This window comes from Haemorhous mexicanus, chromosome 3, assembly GCF_027477595.1.
Source record: "Haemorhous mexicanus isolate bHaeMex1 chromosome 3, bHaeMex1.pri, whole genome shotgun sequence".
NCBI lineage: Eukaryota > Metazoa > Chordata > Aves > Passeriformes > Fringillidae > Haemorhous > Haemorhous mexicanus.
This window is the reverse complement of record NC_082343.1, coordinates 73,306,754-73,330,259: the sequence shown is the minus strand read 5'-3', so window position 1 is coordinate 73,330,259 and position 23,506 is coordinate 73,306,754. Positions and strand designations below refer to the sequence as shown.

Here is a 23,506-nt window from a genome sequence, read left to right as displayed (position 1 = left end):
TACAATATTTGCTTAATCAATCATGAGAAAATTGAATCTAACCCATAAAGATATCTCTGCATAACTGATAAGGATTTTAAATAATCTACACCAGATCTAAAGCAAATATTCATAAATATCTATCATTTTGCCAGCTAAAATGATCATACCTTCAACAGAAATTTGGAATTTTAAAAATTATTTTATTTAACAGTGCAGCCTCCATGTATCTGAGAGCTGTTCAAGATTCTGGATGCATTTGCAGGATACAACAGGTGAAAGTCAATCAGTAATTGCCAACCTTTCCAGAGAAAATCCCTTCAAGTATGTGAGCATATGAAGACAATCACTCAGCCTACATCTCACGACTGCAGAACAAATGAAGATTTTACTCTTTTTAAAAGAAAGTTTAACCCTGACAATGATAGGAGAGTGAGGATGAAAACAAATTACACCAAAGTGAGAAAGATTTAAGTTACCTATTCAGGAGTACTGGCACTGAGAAGAGTTAGGTGAGGGCAAGTTTTAAGAGGCCCTTTAAAGCAGTGCAAAGCCTCACAGCTCACAGGATCACAGATAATCTATACAGTCACATACTACTATGCTAACAAATGTAACTCTTTCTTCCCTATCATACTGGCAAAAAAAAAAAAAAAAAAAAAAAAAAAAAAAAAAAAAAAAAAAAAAAAGCTGTCAGCTTGCCTGGTCCTTTTCAGAATCAACACAACATCAAACACTGCATGAAATCCACAATTTAATTAGTCAGATACTTTATACAGGATGCATCTTCAAATGAAAAACATAACTCACAAACCACTGGGTTTTAATCTGGAAAAATCACAGTTCCCACTATTTTCATCAAGAGGAAGGGATTTGGATTTTCTGCCTAAACACTCAGCTGTTCCTCAATATTCAAACAAATAAAAGTTACCATACGTACTGAACTCACAAAGTAAAAAAAAGAAGTTCTTACAATCCCCACATGTGTATAAGCTGGCAACCTAAAACAATAAAAGCTGAGACCTCCCTACATATTCCATTATATTTTCAGTAACTTGTCAAAATCATAGTCTGTGCTGTTTTGTAATGAACAACTTTACATTAAAAAAAAGCTCTCTTAATTTCATAGAACCATTTTGTTTAAACTCACTGAAACTCAACCAAGAAGCTTTAGAAGTAACAAGACTTTGCACAATGATGCAAGTTATTTTATATAAAAAAGAAAAGGAAAATAAAATTATGCAAACATTTGATAAAATGATTTTTTTCCATACATTTTAGATGTCTTCTACTTTGTAGAAATGTTTTCAATTAGAGAATCTCAATGCACAATTTAAAAGAGACTAACTGAAAAGCTGAAGAGTTGTTGTAGTCACAGAACCATCACAACACCATGCCTGTCCAAAAGCTAGATACTGCAAATTCCCATCTGAAATACTGTTCTTCCACTGGTGCTGAAATGCAGGGATTTTGCTGGAATTTCAGCATGGGTACCTTTGACTTCTTTTTGCTTAATATTAGACCAGAGCCACTGAGTATTTAATTGTGGAGATGGTACAACAATGTTTCTGGGTGGGAGTTGATGGGTTTTTATTGTTTTGTTTCTTTCCTTTAAAAAAAACTTTAAAAAAACTTCCATCTCTTTCATAAAGATGATTTTCAGCTCAACAAGCTAAAGTATACACAAAAATTATCTTGTTTTATCTATTTGAAATCTGTTATCTTTCAAACTCTATTAATATTTTTGAGCTTCTATTACAAGAGGCATAAAACATGACAATGTGATATGTCTTTATCCTGTAATCATTGCTCCTCTCCTCTTCAAATCTTCCAAATAACAGAGGGCTTCTCCCAGAACACCCACTGCTTTATTCTATACCTTTGATAATTTTTCTATTTCACTTAAAGATGTTGGGACTGGAACAACATTAAAAAAAACAACAAAACAAAACCAACAACAACAAAAAAACCCACCAAAACAAAAAAAAAAACTATTTCTAGTATTTCTTTAGTCTCTGCAAAGTCCACCAAGTAGATGTTCTAGTTATGATTTTGTGTGCTTTGAATAAGGCTGAATAATAACTGCTTTTGTTAGCATTCAAAATTTTGAACTGCTTATCTGTAGTATCACATCATTGTTCAGAGAAAAAGGTACAACTCAATATAAACCAGAATTAATTTTTTTTTTTCAATAAAAGAAGCAAGCAATGCTTTTATATGTCCAACACATAACTAAAACCCATAAGACAAAAAGAAGAATAGACATTCTCAACACACCTACCCAGAATTACCACAAAAATTGAGTCACTGACAGGATGTGCTGTGGGTTGCAGGACTAGCTATAAAGTCAACAAATGTGTTAAATCAAATTACCTGTTTTTCCCATACTACATTTTAAATCTCTCTAATAAATTAGACATTTTCAGTGGTTGTAAAAATTACAACATATATACCTGAGTTTAAGCTATGGAAAAAAATTAATCCTTTCACTTATTTTGGAATTTGCATCAGAATTTCTACAGTTATATGTTGTAAAAAGGACTCTGGTTTCCTCATTGAATAGAAGGTCTTAATCATGATGGACAGGAATTTTACACTTCCGACTATTTTTAAGAGGCCTGAAACAACAATGACAAAAAATTATTCGATGAACAGGCTACATTTTGTACATTTAATTACATTAACTCCAGTCACTTAAATTAGCAGTGCAGAAGTTTATCACTAGATTGAAGCTGAAGATGATTCTATGAATGCATGCACATATGCTTTAACATGGTCATGCTAAATGTGTACCTCTATAATGACACTTCTGTAAAACTCCTTAGATGGGGAGGTAATCATGGTATCAATCACACATGTCAAGGAATCACAACATCAAGTGAAGTGAAAATTCTGTTATTCTTGAAGTAGTCCTAACAGTATTACACAAACTGAGAAACATTTAGGTGGTGTTGAACATAAATGATCACAAAAAAGCAAGATGAATTACATGATGTGTTTTTTTGGTGGAAGCTTTAACAGACCTTAACAACAGCCCCCATAACATGTGGCAAGTATTATGTCAAGAATTGATGCAAGTAATAATGCTAAAATTATCTAGTATCTTAGCCAAAACTGTAGTCAAATTAAAGCCACAACTAGAATTATAAACACATCTGGAATAAGGTAAAAATTTTATGTAGTAGAGCTTATTACAGTTATGTCTAGACAATAATATTGAACAATTTTTGATCATGAATGGTTAAGGACTATTCTCCTAATCATTCATGGTCAACAACTTGTGTCTTCCTTGATGCCTTTCATTAAACAGAGCATATTATGAAGCAACTGAAGTTCTGTCCTAACTTTGTACACAACTCACCATAGTTTAGCATTATAAACCTACAAAGAAATATGGCAACTATTTCAGTTAATTCTCCTTACATTGTTGAGGGCAATTACTTGCCCATCCTTAAAAAGATTAAAGAACCATTTAAAATATCACCCTCCTCCATATTATTTAAACTGGCAGAGAATGCTTCCTTACAATCTTTTAGAAAAAACCTTATGTAATAGCAACAAAATGAGTAATTAGAACCATATAAAACATTTCAAAGTTAATGTCCTACCACATGTTCTAGTTATCTGAAAAATATACGTGTAGTTAGAAAGCATCTGTTAACAAACTGATTAAAAATTTAATGGCTTGAGTGCATCGTGAGACTTCAGAATTGAAGACATTGCTTAAGTTTCTGTAACTGTGAAGATGCATCATGTTATTTATACTGATTTTGCACTCAAAATACTTTCTGGTGTTCAGACAGATACTTATACACATTGATGAGATCCCCCCACCCCCAAATCTTTTCTTCTCTAGACTAAACAGTCATAGCTCCCACAGCCTTTTTTCCCCTCTGATGTTAGATTTACTAGTTCCTCAATCATCTCAGTGGTTCTTTATGGTATTCTCATCCCATAGCTCCATGCGTCTCTTGAACTGGAGAGTCCTAAACTAGATTTCAGATGCAGTCTCACCAGTGTCAAGTGAACTGGAGGGATCATTTCCCTCAAGCTGCTGACAACTCTCATCCTGCAGCAGCCCAGGATATAATTTACTTTCCTTGTCATAGGTCCTACTGCTATGTGGGACCTATGACAGGGAGTCATTTGTGGGTCATTTTTAACAAGAGTACGTATTGCCAAAAGTTCCAATTCCATACAAAAAGTTGCAGAAGTACCACTCAAAATGCCTAACAAGCATGGCTGAATCACATTCTGGCTGTTGCCTGGTCTTTCAGATTATCTATCAAATTTTCTTGTGCAGGGAAAGTAGCACTGTATTCTCTGAACAACTGGATTTGCATTATTTTTAATGTCAGGTTAACTGGACAGATCCTAGAAGCACAAGAAAGTCAGCACTTGAGACACAGAGAGCAGACAGCAGGCAACCATCACACAGCCAGAAACAGCAGAAACTAAATACAAAAAACAGCTTCAAGAGGCAGTTTTGTTGAGCCCTGAGAAGACAAACACACCTACAATAAGAGCATGGCCTAAAAGTAATACATTTCCTTCCCAGGAAAGAATTTGTATTTGTAACTGGTAAAATATCAAGATATCTGAAGAGTCAGTGACAACAAATCTATAGCGCTCTTCACAGCTGCAGTGCTTTACGTGCACATGCAGACCTCACTTAGAAACTGAGCAACTGAATGCTGACTACCTACCAAGCAAACAACTTCAGAAATAGATTTACATCCACAAAAACAAACACTACATTGTTTGTTTAAGAGCAGTGAAAAATACAATACTTCATAAATCTCTTTCAAGCTACTTCAAACCATTAAATCCAACAACTTGCTGTAGTTTTCTACACTAATGATTAACTAAAATAAAAGGAGCTCCTATAATCAAGGACAGCAAAATTTTAAAAAATTGTTTGCTAATTCATATTGTATTTCTAGAGTGTGGTATCATATCCCACTTCCTCAGAGGTCTGTTCCATTCCACATTTACCTGTAGAGAATTTGCTTTTAGTCTTCTGGAAAAATGCAAATAGAAGTCTTGGTACTTTCCAAAACAGAACAATTTCTCTATTTTCTAATCCTCAATTCTGTGCAAAAGTTAACCTGCTTTATTCACCTATTTTATTTTTAAATAAGTAAAGGTGAAATGCTGATATAAGTCAAAACAGGTACTGTCTGTGGCTTTCATCTCTGCAGAGTTTGGCATCAGCATCATAGGCTAGCTAGGCTTAGTTCTACAGGCACTGCTTATGCTGCACAGCCACAGAAATAACCCTTGAAGATGACATTCCTCATTTCTCTGAAGAAAAAATTGCGTATCAGCTTTTTCCATTTTTCTGAGGAAAGCAGCTCACCAACTAAATTTTGGGGTTTTTTTTTGTTTGTTTGTTTGTTTTTGCTACTACATCAGAGTACAAGAGCCAATCGCAAGGGAATACAGCTCCAGGTAGGCAAAGTCCCTTTTGCCGCAACATAAGAACCCGCCCACATTACACATGTGATGAAAGTAGCAAATCAGTTTGTGTTGACTACAGCAAGTGAAATGGAAAAGTAAAGTGATCAGCTTTAATGATCAGAGGAAAGGCAGCAATATACTAAAGAACACAAATTATAAGATCTGCGAGTAACTGTACACAGACCCAAGTGAACAGAATTAATGCTTCATCCATTGTCTTCATCACAGCTTCTCAATGTATTGATATTCTTAAGAATAAAGAATGATGAGGTAAAAAGTGAATTTTTAAAAAATTGCATACATACACTAACTTACCTAACAAATTTAGGATGATATATAAATCTACAAGGTTACCACCTTATTGAAACAGTTTAGGGAGCCACAACAATTCAAACCTCATGGTTTAAATTCAAACTTGTAGCATGAACACTTACCCAAACTTATTTACACTCAACTCCATTATCATAAGACAATTCAAAGAAAAGACAACAATTGAAGAGTTTTATACAATACCAATTGGTTAAAAAGTTACTACCAATTTGTAATTTGGGGGTGCATAAGAGGTAAGATTAAGGTATTTTCAAATTGCCAAAGGACTTTTTTTTCCCCACACACAAAGTATTCATTATTCCATTGTAATTCAAGATGTACTTTGACTTCATTTAGTAACTAGTAGGATTCTACTGGTTTTTCATATACTTAGATTCTTCTGGGATTTACAAGTAACTTAAGTACTGCAAGATAAAAAAAGGATTAAAAAAAAATACTACCTATTTTACCCCCAATATACAGAATCCAGTATATCCCTAATTTTTTTTTAACTAGGTATAACGTAACTCAGAACTTCAACAAACTGTTTATCATACAAGCAAAACTACTTTATCATTGTATGCAAGCTGTATCTACACTCAACCCAGAAGAATTACTGCAGCTCCTAGTGACAGGCCTGAACTAGCTTAAAACCATCCAGCTTGCTAACAGGTCAACCACAGCTGAGAATCAACCCAAATCGAGGTTTTATAGCTCCATCTCCTCTGCATCTCCTTCCCTGAGCACTGTGCAACTTTTACAACAGCTTTGAACTAGGCAGACTGACAGTTTTACAGACAACCTGGGCATATTTAAGGAAACTTTAGTCACGTTTTGACAACAAATATGGTTTATCATCTCAGAATTTTTCTTTGAAACTGATTGACAGCTCCCATGCTGTACCAAGATTCTTAAAGGCACAAGGCTAAACTTGCACATGGGTTCCTGAAGTCTTTCAAGACAGCTGCATGAGCTCTCCTTAACAGAAAATATGTTTTAAAAGTCATCTTTAGCAGCACTGGTTTGAGCCAGCTCATTTCAGTGTGCACTGTGCACTGCATAAGAAAAGCTTATGCAATTATGGAAGCTCTGGTGGAACTGTGGTGACAGTGACCTTCAACTCAAGGTGAGAACTAGTCAAATTGCTATTACTTTCAGCACAGAACAAACACCCCAGTTCAGAAAATGAGTATTTAAGGATCACACTGCCCCTGTGCAATACTCAATAGAAGTGTTTCAGAGTAGTCTCTAATAGAAGTATTTCTCTTCCCCTCACCTCCCCCAATCATGAGGCACAAGGAAAAATATTTACCTAACAAAGCTTTTAAACTTTCTTATTCATAAAGGTTTGATTTTGAAGAAATTTAAAACTGAAAGTGTGCTACTGTTTCTTTAGTGCTGAACCCTCAGTTATTAGAATAACTCAGAGTCCATTCGTTTCTCTTCAGCACAGAAATTCAGCTGAGCCCGGCTGTTACACAAATCACCCTTTCACATGACCTTCCTACTCACTCAAACTTCTTCCTTGTAAAAGGAAGTTTTTAGGAAACAAATTGCCTATTTTCATCAGGTCCTTTACAAAAGCGTCATTTTCAATAAATAAGAAAAAAACTAAGATACTGCACACAGGTCTCTTCAAGAGCATTCTACACTAGCCAACAAAATGCTGAAACTTGCTGTGTTGTGTTGCCCTCTTCAGGTCGACAGCATATTTTCTAGTTCCTTTCCTTGACAAGGTATTGCAATGCAACTTCTTTCATAACATTTTTTAGATCTGAAGTTTCAAGTAGCAGCTAACTTCACCAGAATTGCACCAATGCTTGAAGCATTTTCGGTTTAATATCCTATAAAAATTAACTTTACTTTTGCCCTTTATATCTCCCTAACTTCAATACTAATCTTGAGGATTATCAAACTATCAGCCAGCGTTTGAAAAGATGACTAAAAACCAACTTCAGTACTGATAAGAAAGTCTCATGACAAGAGGCTTAAAAAGCTGAATTGATTCAGCTTAGCAAAGAAAGCTCCTGATACCAATCCATAAGAGAATACAGGAGATCAGAAAGTCACATGACTTTAAAGTGGGGTAAGGCAAAACAGAATCCAGAAACTGAAGTCAGAGAAATTCAGATTTGAAATGCAATGGAGACTTTTCAACAACAACAACAACAACAAATTTAATAATCTACTAGCATAAAAAGTAGATATATTATTACTTGAAAACTCTACAGGTAGACCCAGTATCTTTCCAAACAACCTCTTTTGATCTTTTTTTTAGTTGCCATAATATGGACCGAATCATGCTGTTGATTTGCATACTTGCAATGGGTTTTGCAATTGCTTATCTGAGCTCTGCCAATTAATGTGGAAATATGGATGAAACAGTCTTCAATTGCTTGGAAATGGCCATGCTTGAGCTTCTGATTCACTTATTGAGACAGATATTAATAATGTCTTAAAATATTTTATTTCCCACTCCCACTTTCAGAGGACTAGTAAACATTTATGTCGACTTAGACATCTCAATACTGCAGCTTTGATATAAAGAGCAAAGTGTTGAATTTAACTTATATACTATTAAGTATGGAGAATTTCACTCATGTTATAAAGGAAGAGAAACATCCTCACAATTTGTGACTGTACAGCTTAATCTCAACATCTTAAGGGACTTATGATAGGAAAATCTGTTCAAAGTTAAGGCCTACTATGTAATTATAAGCAATAAAATTAATAAGCTAATCAAAACCCTTAGAAAACGGAAGCAAAGGAAATGCTCATTCAGTACCAAATAAAGGAAATTACAAGCAGATCATCCCTTCTTGGGACGGCAAACACAGAACAGCCAGCCTGCCTCAAGCAACTCTAAAAAAACTCACAAGAACTTGGCATGAAGAGTTTTCATCCACTTTCCTTCCAACACTTTTGAAATTTTAATCTCAAGAATGAAATACACTATTCAGCTGTAAATCCCATACATTCAGAGGGCAGACTCCAGAGTAAAAAGCATGATGAGGTGGGTGAGCATGACATGGGAAGAGAGCAAGAAACAAAAATGGGGAATGAGTACAAATTAAATGCACAATAGCTGAGACTCAGAATGCGCCCACAGCAGGCAGCTGTTCATCAGAGCAGTCTCTATCAGCATGTAGAGACTCCTCTTCTGACTAATATGCCCTGTCACAGTGCCTGGAGCCAAAGACTGATGAAAACTTCCTGCCATCTATCAGCCAGTTTCTTCAATTAGAATGTGAAACATCAGCTGGTCTTATAAACACAGGGGGAAATTCCACAAGCCAAACTAGCTCTGGTACTGGACATGAAAAGCTTGACACTTTGAATTCAAAATATACTCAAAACTCTTGAAATCAAAAATATACGCAGGTATTTTCTTTCTTGCCCTTAAAGAACAAGGGCAAAAAGCACTCAATCCTACAGTACTATCAGATAAAAAGGCAAAAAAGCTTTTGTGCACTTGTCAGTTGAAGACAAAGTAGCTTACACCTCTGAAGAGATGAAGTGGGGAATTTCTTTTTTGATACATCCAATTAAAAGTATCACAATAATTTAATACTATTTTAAAACTGTCTCTGGTAGAAGAAGCTTCCACCTATGTCAAAGGTTTATCTGGTTCAAGTTCCATATGAAACAGCTAACAGAATATGTCAGACAGCTGGCAATAAAATCGCCAACTTCACTAACTTTTAAAATTGCAAATGAGCTGATCCTATGTGATTCTCAACCTTTTTTTACATTATCTACTGTAGATTTCAGGATTCTGGTCCAATCTTAGCTGCTATACTTAAAAGAAGAGGTGCTGGACAAGGGTTTTTAAAATTACCTGTGGTTAGTTTAGTTCTGACTTACCCAAGTATGATGTTCATATTTTGCCATTTCTTTCTCCCACACACTCCATCAGATTTGGTCACCACACAAGGTATGATTCATATTATTCTTTAGAAATGTATTTTAGTAGACAAACTTTACAACTGAAAGAGTTTTTGAGTTTTTGAAATAATGAATTCTTCAGTGAAAAAGACCTATCAAATCACTTTATTGAATGCATTTTTTCTGCAGCAACTTTGCCAATTCACATTTAATTGCAGCTAAGACTGTTTTTTCTTACTTGGCATCATAATCTAGTACAATTTTTTGAAGGAAAACAAATTCATCCACCTCCTACTGCCAAAAAGAATAAAGTTCCCTTCACAGAACTTCCTTCTAATAATTTGGCATAGTAGAAGGCACGGAGAATACAAGAAGGAACCCTTCCCATTGAAGGCAATGCCTCACCATTTCCTGCCATTCACCTGTGTATCCTTAAGTACCTACAAGAACATTGTGTGAAGACACACAGGGAATAAATATCCACTGCAATATAAACTCAGGTTAAATCAGGTGTTTATGTAGAGATATACAAGCAACCAATTAGAATGTCAAGAGGTCTCCTGCTAGCACCAATGGAAATTAAATGCATTTGGGGTAGGGGCTAAATATATTTGAAGAACACTTTAGAATCAGTTATTTTTCCATATGCAAGTTTGTCACTAACTCCTTGTTTGGAATTAAATTATAATCTCACCCTTTCTAAGGCTTTCTGAAAATTCCTTAAAACACATAGAGCAGTAATCAGTACACACACTAACAAACCAAATTAAAAAGCTAGAGACATCTGCACCCACATTTTTAAAAAGACTGGAAATATTTAGAAATGCTAAGAGCAGCATTACGGAAAATAACATATACCAACCTTCTCAAAGGTTGTCTCATCTTTATTTGTGTTTGATCTTCAATTCTTAGTTAGATATTTTGGGTTTAAACCATAGCAAGTAAGGGTTTCCAATTGAAAAGGTAATGGGAATCAAGATAAGTACTACTGGTTCAAGTGATAGATGTTATTGATTTAATTATTTTTAAAAAGCTTTATTAGTTTGAAATCATGTGGTATCATAGAACTCTCCCCTCATGCCCTAAAGATCTGCAACCTATTCAGACAGCAAAACCTTTTTTGCAAACCCATTTATGTGATTTCTATGAAAAGACTTTTAAAAAACCTCACACCTATCAGAGAACAAGCAAATAACTTAGTCACCAACCAAACAAATGCTGTAAGCACTACTTTTCCTGACACACACTTTTTGATTCTTATACAAACCTTGCCATCTGCTGTGATCTCTGTCAAAATAACTGACTTCCGTTCTCAATTTAAGGTTTCATTATGACAGTAAATGTCTTACAGCTAACATTAAAAGCTACTCCAGTCCCACTGCAAGACTGTATAGGCTTCTAAGATCATTATAACCTGTTACAGAATAGTATCAGAATATTCAGTACTATGAATAAAGGATTTTCTTTTCATAGCTATTGGTGCAAAATTTAAATATAAATAGATTAAAACATTCCAACAGAGCACAACTGTTTCATTTACAGAGAGGCTACATGAATTTTTGTATAAGCTTTTAACCATACATAATTCCAAACTTCATTGTGACCTTAATGCTTTAAAAACAAAGGAGATGTCCTTAGGATAAGAAAAAATTGTAAAGATTCCAAGGAATATGTCTCCAAACAAAATGCTGAGAAAAATAAAATGCTTCTGTTTTAAAACAAGAAAAAAAACCCACATTCAAAGCTAGTTTTGGGATGTAAGTATAGAACTAGAAGACAAAAGTAAGAACTAGATGCAAGACCTATGCCATTACTTCCACCTTAAAATGCCTACAAGAAAAAAAGCCCGCACAGTAGTTGGGGGAAAAGTGTTGCTCCTAGAGTGTTTGGCTAGAACTTTCACAGAGCATCTTGCATCTAAAGCATTCTTCATAGTTAGTAGCCATTTTAAAAAAGAGAACTAGGTTGTTGGACAGTTTTTTTAAAAAAGAACAGACAAACATCTACACCAGCTGTAGCACATTCTCAAGTATTACACACTTGCAACATAATAAATGTTAATTACTTTTAGAATAAGTACAGTCTATTTTGTCTGCTAATCCATATAACTCAAGGGTCCAGCAAAAATGAGCATGCAAAGTTTTGCCATAATGCTAGAAAAGGAAACATAATTCTGAAAACAGATTACAATATATGACACCTCAGTAGAAGAGTTTGATTTTATTTTATTGTCTCCTACCTGATAAATTCTAAATGGGATGTATCGAAATCCATTATCTTCTGGAGGATACTCCATGAGTTTTCGATTTATTGCCCAAAACTGCTCAAATTTATCTGTGAAGGTAAAATTAGACTTTGTCAATATCAGTAACATTTTTTTTCGGCCTAAAGAGGTAAATGAGACAATTGGAACATCATGCAAGCTTTTCTTACAGAAGTTTAACATGAATGAATTAATTTTCCCCACATTTTTCTTCCTTATTTAGCCTGAAGCCAAAGGCCATCTGCATTCCCCTACGAAAACAGCGAAGTGGTGATTTATTGAACTGAAAGAGAAAGCAACTTTAATTCATATCTTATCTCCCACTGTTGAGGAAATACTGGGCTATAAATTATGGATTTCATTACCTCAATTAACAGTGCCTGTTCCTCCACTCCCTGCTGTTACTGGTCCATACTGTCTCACAGTCTGCTAAAAACATCTAATTGCTCTTAGCTATAACTGAACAATGGGTGTAAAACATAAAGAAACTAAAGCAAGGGAAATACTTCTTGAGCTGTTTACATTTGGATATGTAGATCTTAAAATAATCCGCAACAATGCACGATATGATCAGAAAATATACTGCCAGATTCATGACACAACCTGAAAATAAAAGTTTATGCTTCTTATATAAATTTTTGTTATTATCCAAGTAAGTAGGGTAAATAGCCTGCACACCATTTCATGCTGTTCATACACTACAGGAACTGAGTATTTTATTACATTTAAAATGTACTAAATACAGCATAGGTTTAAGACTAATAAAGGCTTTTATACTTGCAAATCAATTATTCAAATGAAGCAAATAACTAGCACCAGAAGTGACAGAAAGAAATACAAAGAGCTAAGATGAATAAAGCTGGTGCTAGCCTTCCTGAAGAAGGCAGATTTAGAAGGGGAAGAGCAAGGAATCAAATTCCTCATAGGTCCTAACTCTCCCAAGACACCAAATACAGAGGATGTTTCCACAGAAAGAACACACTGTCTCCAATTTTCTCTCCTCGGTACAATGTTCAGCCAAGTCTCAAGAAGCTAAGCTCTTACAGAATTCAACCCCAGTGAAACAAGGTAAAATTCAGAAATGTATTCACAGGAAAAAGGTTCTTCCTGCTTCCAAAAGTGCTGATTACACTTAAATTGCAGAAAATGAGTTTGATATTTGCTTCACTCCAGCATACAGCACAGATGTGTCAGTGCACTAAAAGGCAGAGGTTAGTATTATACTACAGGGTTTATAATACATTGCTTTTCCTGATTGAACGCATCACAAGGCAGGAATTTCCAAGAAAGTGGGAACAAACTCCTGCCAGGTATGCTGTAGCAGCATTTCCTGATACTTATCTGAGAAAGTACTTCCACACCCTTGCTTCCTGATTAGCAGCAAGTGCCTCTTGACAGGCACTTACCTGAGCCACAGTCACCACCACCAGGCAGGCACCTGCCCAGCATGAGAAGCTGCCTGGATGCAGGGTGTCACTCCATCATTCACTGGGCTGGGAGTGACAGTGACAGCCCTGGAGCAGACTGTAATCAAACAATCCCACATTTGGGAAGCCCAGTCTACAGAGCCAGAGGTTTAGTCTGAAAATGTCCAACACAAAGATGACTGCCTCCTCCTCAGGAACTCTTTCAGAGGGAAGGTGAAGATTTAGCAAGGTGAAGATTTAGCATGCTTCCTTTTTGCTTGCAGGCAGCACTCAGAATGACTTGTAGCTTTCACTACAAATGTGTGAACAGATATTCCACAGCAGGCACTGATAGATTTATACTTCAATTACCACTTCACTTCAAAAACTCACTTGAGAAAACTGTTATGGTGATACACAAAACAAAACAATTCAGACCTACTTAAGCTAGTGAGCTTCAGCAGACTTAAATAAGGAATCTTATATTTGGAGACATCCTACTTGAACAGAAATAAAACAAACATTAACTTGATTTACTTGTTTAATGCTCATATTACTGTAATTAGGAACGTTGGATGAACAGTTTGCTGTTCTCAAAATTCACCAGAAATGAGCATCATATCTTATGGATCAGGAGAAAAAGAAATTACAAACAACTAAAAGACTTATGTCAGAAAATTAGGCATATTAACCTTTGTGGCATGCAAATATGGCAAACAAGGAAGGCTCTGGATGACAAAAAGAAGTTAAAACAGTAGTAATGTGCAGTTAACTCAGTTCTGTTCTTCATTCCAGGTTCCTCACCTCCCACAAAACATGCCAGAAACCAGGTAATATTATTTAAGGCAGTTAAAATAAAAAATTTATACCCCTCAGATTATTCTCTGAACACCCAGGCAGTGCTTAAGACAATCTATTGTTCAAAGTTCTAATAGTTTCTGTGGTTTCCAAATAAAACAGCAATAAATCTGCAACAGCTGAATTATGAACTTGTTGCATTTTGTAATCAAGCGTGTTCTGTCAATACACCTGATATCCCAGGAATTTTAGCTAGACATAATGGAGTCAGATATCTTAAGATCTCCACTGTGTACAGCACTGTCTGAAGACCTCTAAACAAATTCCTCCTCACAACCTTATATTGCTGTCCTTCAAACGTCTTTCCAGGGACAGAGTATTTTCACCACAGGAAACAGAGTTGGGTATAAGAAAACTAAGACAAATTTTTAAAGCAAGTAGGAGAAAAAAAAAGTTATCCAGTTTGCATATTGATATATATGACCTGGCAAGAGCCTTTATTAGCAGAGCATTGGCTGAGTGCCAGAATCCTAAAGCTCCAGAAGTACAACACACAAAAGTGACTGCTTTTCACAGAATCCTTAAGACTAAAAGCTTAAATAAACAAACAAAACCACTGAAGAATATCCACCCCAATCTCCTTAAAAACCTAAGTGAAAGGATTCTTCCTTCTCTCATTTTTGTGTATCAGTAACCCCTATTTTTGTAAAGTCTCAAGGAAGCCATTAGTGCTACACTGAGCTGGAAGAGCTAATTAGTTTATTGGCTAGACAGGACAAAGATAGAAGGTACTGGCTGGAAATTTAACAATCAAAACAAAACTGAGTTTTCATCAAGCCAGTAAACAAGGAAGAGTTCTCTACCTATCAGCAAAAGCACTCTACACACTTGTCTCCCTCCCTCATAAAAAGCTTATGCAGTCTGCATGACATCTAAACCACCATAACAGTCAAATCTGATTCCTTTTGTTTTTCACGACTTGCTTGAAGTGTTAGAGTTTCTGTATTAGCAAAAAAGTACTTGCAAAAGGCAGATGTCCCTATCTGAATAACAATATTTAAAGTAATGACAACAAGATTTGAATAGAAGTGAGATTAGTGACAGTATAAAAGTTTGATATGACTCCACTAATCATATTTCTTAAACAAGAGATGATGATTCTACATAAATTTGCATAAAATGAAATATAAAAGCTTCTCTATGTATTTTATGTCAAAGATCAGAAAGTTAATGACCAAATAATTGAGAAATGAACCAGCCAAGTTGCTAATATTTAAAACTATTTTTTGCTTAGAAAAGCAGTCACTGAATGCCCAAAAGACAGACATCAGTCTTCAGTACTACAGAGATGTACAGAATCTAAGAGTTGGCAACACTACAAAGAATTAATGTCACCCATGACAATAATCTCAGTACACAAATTAATTCAGCAATAAAGCAAACTCAAACATAAATTTACAAATACAGTGTGCCACATTGTGCATGGAGGGTTCAGAAATCAATCAGCAAAATTATTCATGTCTTTAAAGTACCAATTAAAACTGCTGAAAAAACTACTGACACAGAGAAACACTGGGAATTGTTGTTTCCTTCATTAAACCAGACTGGAGATCTGTGGAGACCCAGAGCACCAGGAATATTTCTCTGTCTGATCTGGGGTGCCTTGACCCCCAAGGGAGCACTGACTTTGACCCTCATTCATGGAGAAAGATTCCTAGACTTCAAGATAGACTAGAATCCACAAAAGTGTGAAATAGATTAGAGAGAGTAGTGTACGTGTATCACTTGGTGAGAAATTTAGGTTTTGGGATTTTTAGTATGTGGTGGATGAAAGCAAGATGAAGGGCATCTTCTTCCTTCTTCTTCATGGGTTTGGGTGGTATTTTGTAATTGGGCAGAAAAGTCCACACTGAGGGCTCTTTGGGATCAGTTATTGGGTTAAAAGGCAAAATAATCTAGTGTCAGTTCTTAATTGGATTGTTTAGTCTTAAAAGACCTTGTAACAAGAGATTGTTGGCCATATTGTGCTTTGCTAATGAAAAGCTGCCGAACTCACAGCTGTGAGACTGTTTTACTGATAAGAAATAAACACCTGAGTCTAAACGTGAACTTCTGTCTCAAGTGCCTTCAATCCAGACAGAGAAACCCATAGACATCCTTTAGCAGTCATTGAAATTAATCTAAATTTATACCTTGTTATGTTAAAAAGTTCTTGGTAATGCCATCATACCTTGTTGTTAATAGACAGCAATTGCTGAACCTCTTACTGTTGAGCAGTGTTAACTAAGGATTAGGACCAGCTAAGGGCTAAAAGGTTGGGCTCCCTTTTGCCCCTGAGTCTCTCAGCCTGAAATGGTCCTCAGCCAACCAGAAAAACTAGTTTCACTCATATTAGCCTCTTACAGTCATTTTCTGAAACTCAAGTGCTGTCACGCTTCAAACAACTTGAAATTTCACGTGGATCTTGAAGTTAGACACGTCCCCTTTACCCACATGAGGCTACAACAGGATGGATCACTGAGAGGGTAAAGGGCACTGCTCAAGTGCTCACCATCAACACGAGCATTTCACTACAGCATAGCTTTAAATCTGCATACACAAACAATCTGGGCAATTACCACAGAATGGAAAAATACACCTACAAATACCTTGCAATGAAAAGCCCTGGTAAAAGCATAAAGACAGTTAAAATGAAGTTCCCACTGCAGTGTAGTAGACAAAAGAACTAAAAAACTCCACCCTAATCTTTAACTTTATCAACAAAAATATCATAATAGTAAGGAACTATTTTGTTTCTGTAATGGATAACAATGCAACTATCAGAGATTATCAGATTCTAGAACTGGACATATTTCAAGAAGGCTGTTGAGAGTGTTTAGAAAACAGAAAGAACTAATACAAAAATGAGTTGAAAGACTTGAAATTCAGAAAGGAAATACTAATTCATGACTCTTGTATTTCAGCATCTTTTCAGAAAGTCAAAGAAGTGAACAAACTGGTGTAGCCCTTGGGGTAGCATATATGTACAATTGTGTCTGGACTATTCGCGGTTTCTTCTTTAAGACATTTATTGCAATAAATTAAACAGAAAGCTTGAAATTTAATCATATCTGTAGTTCTATGCAGGCAATACCAACTTGCAGCCTGCATGCAACTATGTTCAATACTAAAGTTTATAAAACACAAAACTTGTCCATTCTCAGTGGTTCACCACTGTCTAACAACCATATGAAATATGGAATGCTTGGGGAGAGCACTAAGAGACCACAGACTGATGTACAAGATGTACAAGAATGACAGAAAAACTTTAGTTCAGAAGTGCCTTTGGAGGTCAAGCTTTGGAATAACAGCTCCTCACCCTGTCCCAAAAGAGCTGCCTACACAAAGTTAAATGAGTTTGCTCAAGACCTTGCCCAGTGAACTTTGACAGTCTCTGTGGGTTTCCACTCAACCACTTTCACTCCCTAGCACACCCCACCCTCCCTTCCCCATGTACCATCAAACTTCCTGCTGCTGAAACTAGTAACTGTTTCTTGTTTGGTAATTGCCCAGTCCCACTGACAGTGGAGATCAGAGTGAGACGAGTCTGACTCCATCTGCTCTATGGGCCTTCCTTTCAGGTAAAGCTGGTATTAAATCGACCTTCAGCTTCCTCCTCATCTTCAGGCTAAACAAGGCAGTTGCCCTACTCTATAATACAGCATATGCTCCAGCCCCTAAGAATTTTACCAATACTCTCCTGGATTCTTTTCTGTTTGCCCACATTCCTTTTGTCTTGGGGTCCAAGAGGACATGACATTCCCAGTACAGCTTTATAAGTGCTGAGCCAAGCGGGGGGCACAACAGCTTGAGTAGCTCCCAGGTTAATCTTTATTTTGGCAACACCACACAACTGGCTTTCAGCTCAGTTTCTTGTTCACTGTTACCCACTTCCAGAAAGCTGCTTCCCAGTCAGCTCTTAGGCTATCACGGGCTTTTTCCAGTCTCTTGTGTGTCAGCTCCGGGAGGCTCCAGCCCATCATGACCCCTCCGAATGGCAGATCTACCCTCCAACCCCCAACTTTTCCCTTCACTCACTGACAAACTCACTAAGGGTTAATCTGTCACACATATATAATCAAACTAGGGTAGGGTACAGAGAGTTGCAGCTGAAAGTCAAGGATACAAAGTGTATTCCTTTAATGTTAAAGCAAGCATATTTTCTACTGACTCATGTTTTAACAAGCATTGCTTTTAACTGCTGTAGCCAAAAAGAAGCCTTCTCAAAATTTAGTATAAATACTACTTCCACATTGCTTCCAGGAAGACTAAGGCTCTGCATGCATACATAATTCTGCTCACTAGTATTTCTAACCAATTTTATAAAAACTTAAGTTTTTGTGTGGTATGCTTCAAGCACAAAGGAGTTTTTGTTGATGAAATAAATATTTTGAACACTTTAAAACTAATTTCTGTGCTATTCAGAATAGCTGATTACTATAATTTCCCAGCTATATAAAGACTTGTCTCTAAATTACTTAGTTCACCTAAATTCATCATTCATGTTCTTGTTTTATAAAAACTGCAATAATTATAGCTATCAAGGACTTCAGGAAAACTTTGGTACATAACTGACTCTCAATGACTACTACAGTTAGTGACAGCTTTTTTGTGAGCATATCTTGAAATACCTATATGACATTATTAAGATATTTATTTTACTCTTACATTTTACACATTGCCACAGTTAAAATATTTTTGCTATTAAATACCTAGTTTACCTGGGCATTTGAAAGACCATGGTATATAATACAAATCCACCCCTGAAAAGGGAACAGTAGTTTACTTAACTTTTCAGGCTACCTTCATATATGAGTCATTATCAGATATAGACAGACAGGACCTTAGAACAGACAGGACCTTAGAACAGACAGGACCTTAGAACAGTTTTGACTTAATGTAGCAGAAGCCACAGAAATATGTGAAAATATTCTTCATGTCACAGATAGCACAGTAACAACATTCAACGTAAGAGGACATTTTGAAGACTGTACAAGAAAGCAGCATGTCATTCTTCAGGTTATCTATCAGATCAAAAAGGCATTTTCCCCATTTTCTTACAGTATACACAACGGAGCCATACCTTACCAACATTCTTTTCACTTACTAAACATACTCACAAACCAGAAGTTTCACTTTAAGTACTTGACAGTTTCCTTACCACCACCTCCCTTCATTTCTAGGTCACCAGTTTACCTGGAAAAGGTTTAGGCAAAGAGAGTCATCAAGATGGACTACTTCCTTTCTTTCATTCAAATAACAAAATGCATAGATCCTACAAAATTTAAGCTTTCTCTGTAGCAAAAACCAGGTGATCTCAGAAGCCCTGTCACAAACCAAAAGGAAAGCTCTGATGACGGACAAGTTGTAGTGGTTTTGGTTTGCCAATTTAAGATTTCCCCAATGTTGAGGTTTTCCCAAACAATGCGCTGATGAGTGTGGTGGGTTCAGTGCTGGCCAATCACCCATGAACTCACTTCTGCTGTGAGACAGGATCAGGAGAAAGACAAAGCCATTTTTGAAACACATACCGCACAGTTTGTATAGGAATTAGAAGCAGGGCTTGTTACAGACTTTCCTGATAAAGTCAAATGGAAAAGGACTCCTGACAATTTTATCCATCCACTAGCTCTCTGCCCCATGTCTAGGATAGCCTTGGAATTTTGATTTCTTCCTTTCTAATTATGCTCTCTCTATAAATACGAAAACAGACCAGCATAACACCATGTAACTTTCTAACCCACTTTGCTTTCCCTGTACTATGTTTTTTCTAAAAAAAAGCTTTTAATAAAAGTTAAGGAACCTTTATATTAACGCATATTAATAAATTCAGGCATTTACCAGGAGAAAGTAACTTAGAAGCATTTCAAATTGCAAAACAAGAAACCCTCATCAACTAAAGGAAGTTAAATTTAAAAGTGAAGTCCATTTTTTTAGAGACAGTTTACTCTAAATTTTAGTTAGACCATACAGATTTTTCAGGAAATGACTTATTTTGTGAGGGAGGAGAGGAAGAAAAGCAGAAGGCAGCAAAAAAAGACCTCGAAGTTTGCTCCTTCAGAGTGTAATGGTTTTTATTAGACACATGGCTGTCTAACACAAGAGGGTGAAAATGCTAGAAACACTATCTCTACTTCATCTCTAGGCAACCTCTTGTGGCAGAGACTTCAGTAGGATTGTGAATGCTGTGTTACCTTTTGCTTTCCTTCCTTCTCTGCCTTCATATAGCTCTTGCCCTCCTTTGAGACCCACTGGTTCTCACTGGCCTCAGACAGACAGACCTGCTCTGCCCTCCTGCTTGAGCGCAGAGAAGAGAAAGCCAAGGGGGAAATGCAGGCTGCCAACAAATCCCCACCTTTGTGCCACAACTCAGGGCAGCTATTCAAGTAGACACCAGGCCAGCACAGCGGACAAACAAAGCCAGAAGCAGTTTCAGGGGGATGGCAGTTTAGACTCACAATACTTCACCCATATGAGTGGAGAAAGGGTAACAATCCCATAAACACTGCAGAACTAACAGTGAGGTCTAGGTCACAATCCATTACCAGAGAAACCACCACAACTAACTAAACCCCAAACAAAACCTGTTGCTATGGAAAAAAACCCAAAAACACCCCCAGGAAGGCCTGTCCTGATGCAGCTGATTCATTCTGCAGGTCCAGCCTGCCTGAAACCAAACCCTGCTCAACACCAAACCAGCACTGGGCTGACTTTGTGCAGGGCTATGTGAACCAGTCTAAATAACATTCCCTCAGTTCCATGGTATCAGCAACACTGATGTTTGGTGTGTGCCATGCTAGCTCAACTCCAGAATAAGCAGGTACTGATGCTAGTTATAAAGCAACTTGATGAACTTTGGGACATTTTTAACTAAGGAAGCCCAGGAAGGTAATGATTGAGTTTTTAAAGTCACTTTTAACCAACACACTAATTTTCAAAGTTAAAATGAATTATTTAATCTTTTTTCACAGTTAGTCAAACCTCCGTAGATTGAACATGGAAAGAACTCCCCATTTGGGAGCAATACAGGGAAGCAGTAAACAAGGTAGCTTTGTGATTTAAAAACTGGTAGCTTTTTTATTCATTCTCCTGATCAACTCCAGAAGATTTTTCTAAGCAAGTTTCAAATGATGAGTTGAGATCACAAAGATTTGTTCTGTTACTAAAGCATGCTCACCATAGGGTAAAGGACAGCATTGCTTCCACAGTTCTCTGTGAGGAGGAGAAACATGCCCATCAAACCTGAGTGGGTCAAGTGTATGCAGCACAAGAAAGGCTGTAGGACACTCCCTTTTTTGCAGTTTGAACATTTCTAAACAGAAATGTGGTAACTGAGAACAAACACAACTTCTGGTTCTCAAAAACCCAAGAACAGTTTAGATAAGTTTTGGAACGAAATGCAAGACAACACAGGCCTGATTCTGTCAGTAAGGCAAGAAAGAGATCAGATGCATTAAAATATAAAATATTGTATATTCTGAATGCTTGCAGGATTTTTCTTCTCTACTAAGAACAATTCAATATGGCCAGTTAACTTCTGCTAAGCCCTACAGCATGAATGAGCATTACATTCTTTTTCCATAATATTTTCAGTAAAAAAAATGACTTCATTATATTTTAAAATATAAAAGAAACCTTAAAATAGTTACGAGTTCTTACTGTTTATTTCTCCCACTAATGTATCAGAAATACCAAGTCTATTCTTCATTGGTTATAAATGATGCCTGTGAAAATTTCAGGGTACAGTCGCTTCTGTTAGTCCACAACTGATAAAAAGCAGATGTGCTGAATCTAAATGCCCTCATTTATCAGAGCCATTATATACTGAAGTTATAGACATTAATTCTTTGAACCATGCAAAAAATACAACTCTCCCCCTGGTAACAGTTGGGATTTCATTGGTTTGATCCTGACTCATCAGTAGGCCCATAGAGTATTAAGAGTTTCAAAGCTGAAAGCCTTTATTTTCCCACACAAAAGGCAAGAAGAAAAAAACCCACCCACTTGAAAATCCCTTTCATGCATGATAAAAATGGCCATAACTCTATCAAAGCAAAAACAGTAGTAACATTTTCCATGAATTCTGACCAAAGAATTCGAACAATTCATACAAAAGAACAAAGGTCAGTATAGCTGCATTGTCTGCTTTTATCACTTCCCTACCACAGACAGACATCCATGGCTGGTCAAAAATGTACCTGTCCCAAAGAAGAGATCTACCTCAGAAATATCTGGTTTATGAATCAAAAATTGTCTGCGAAGAGCAAGAAAAACCACAGCACAAAATAGAAGAATATGTTTTCTTTCCTGATTTGGTATCAGATTAACATAAAACCAGAAATGGTGGGAGGAGGGATGTAAAGGTTGATATGAATAACCACCAGCTGTTACCAGCATAAGATTTTCCCACAAATTCACTATTACAGCTCCTCTGTGCTGCAACTTACAGCAACTGCTAAGCTGCATGTGTTACCTGTTCAAGTACTGCTTTGCAGCACAAACATTTATACCAAATTACTTGATAGTTATATTTCTCCAAACAAAACTGGAGAGGTTTTTTTTTTCAAAAATGTAAATTCAGGACATGTCTTCTAAGTAATGCTATCACTCATTAAACAAATAACACTTCCTGTAATTAAGAACTGAAGAAAATTGTTTGAAGTTGCACAGTAAAAACAATCTGCAGATGTACCTTTACTTACAAAGCAGTTATCACAAATGCTACTTTCTTTTCTTTTTTGTGGTCATTTATTCTGTTTCACAAAGTGGTTTAAAATTCTTACATCTCAAACGAAAGCCTATAAAAACATATTGAAAGATACAACATGTTTAAAAAGAGTTTTCTTGGTTTCACAAGCTTTTCTTGTTTCTCTTTTATGAAGAGTTGAGAAATTAAAATTAGCATTTGAAAGATTGCCCAAACTTCTCATTCAGGTGTCAGATTCCACAGGTGCAATTTCTCATTAAGTACACTGAAACCTTGAAATCAACTTAGCTAGGCAACCTCTATTCTTAACATTATAGAGCAAAACAGAAAAATTCTCCTTTGCCTACAACTGAAGATATTCTTAGACAAATAATCAACTAAAAGATAAAGCCTAAGATGAGCATGAAAAAAACCCATGCTGTTTATCTGTCCTCTTACCTTAAATATCGAGAGTATCAAGATTCTGTAACTTCTGGTTAAAGGAACTTTAACTTGTACTGTTGCATTTTGGAGGTATGCATGGGCTTCCTCAAGATCTTACTACTCAAATGGCAAATAAGGATAATGCCTAAATTTCTAACTCTATTCCAATTAAATAAAACATAGAAAGCAGAGTTTCTAATACACATTCATCTTCAAAATTACCACTAGAGTACCTTT

At 36.2% G+C, this 23,506-nt stretch overlaps 1 protein-coding gene across 7 annotated transcripts in view; it reads right to left on the bottom strand.

The window, feature by feature from the left end:
• ATG5 (autophagy related 5) overlaps window positions 1-23,506 on the bottom strand; it is a 73,684-nt gene that overhangs the window by 30,409 nt on the left and 19,769 nt on the right. For 6 of the 7 annotated variants that reach the window (XM_059842356.1, XM_059842360.1, XM_059842358.1 and 3 more), the window contains one exon: window positions 11,873-11,967. The exons of the other annotated variant lie outside the window; for it this stretch is intronic. In XM_059842356.1, coding sequence (XP_059698339.1) covers window positions 11,873-11,967 — 95 coding nt within the window. The remainder of the gene's footprint in view (window positions 1-11,872; window positions 11,968-23,506) is intronic. 7 annotated transcript variants of the gene reach the window in all.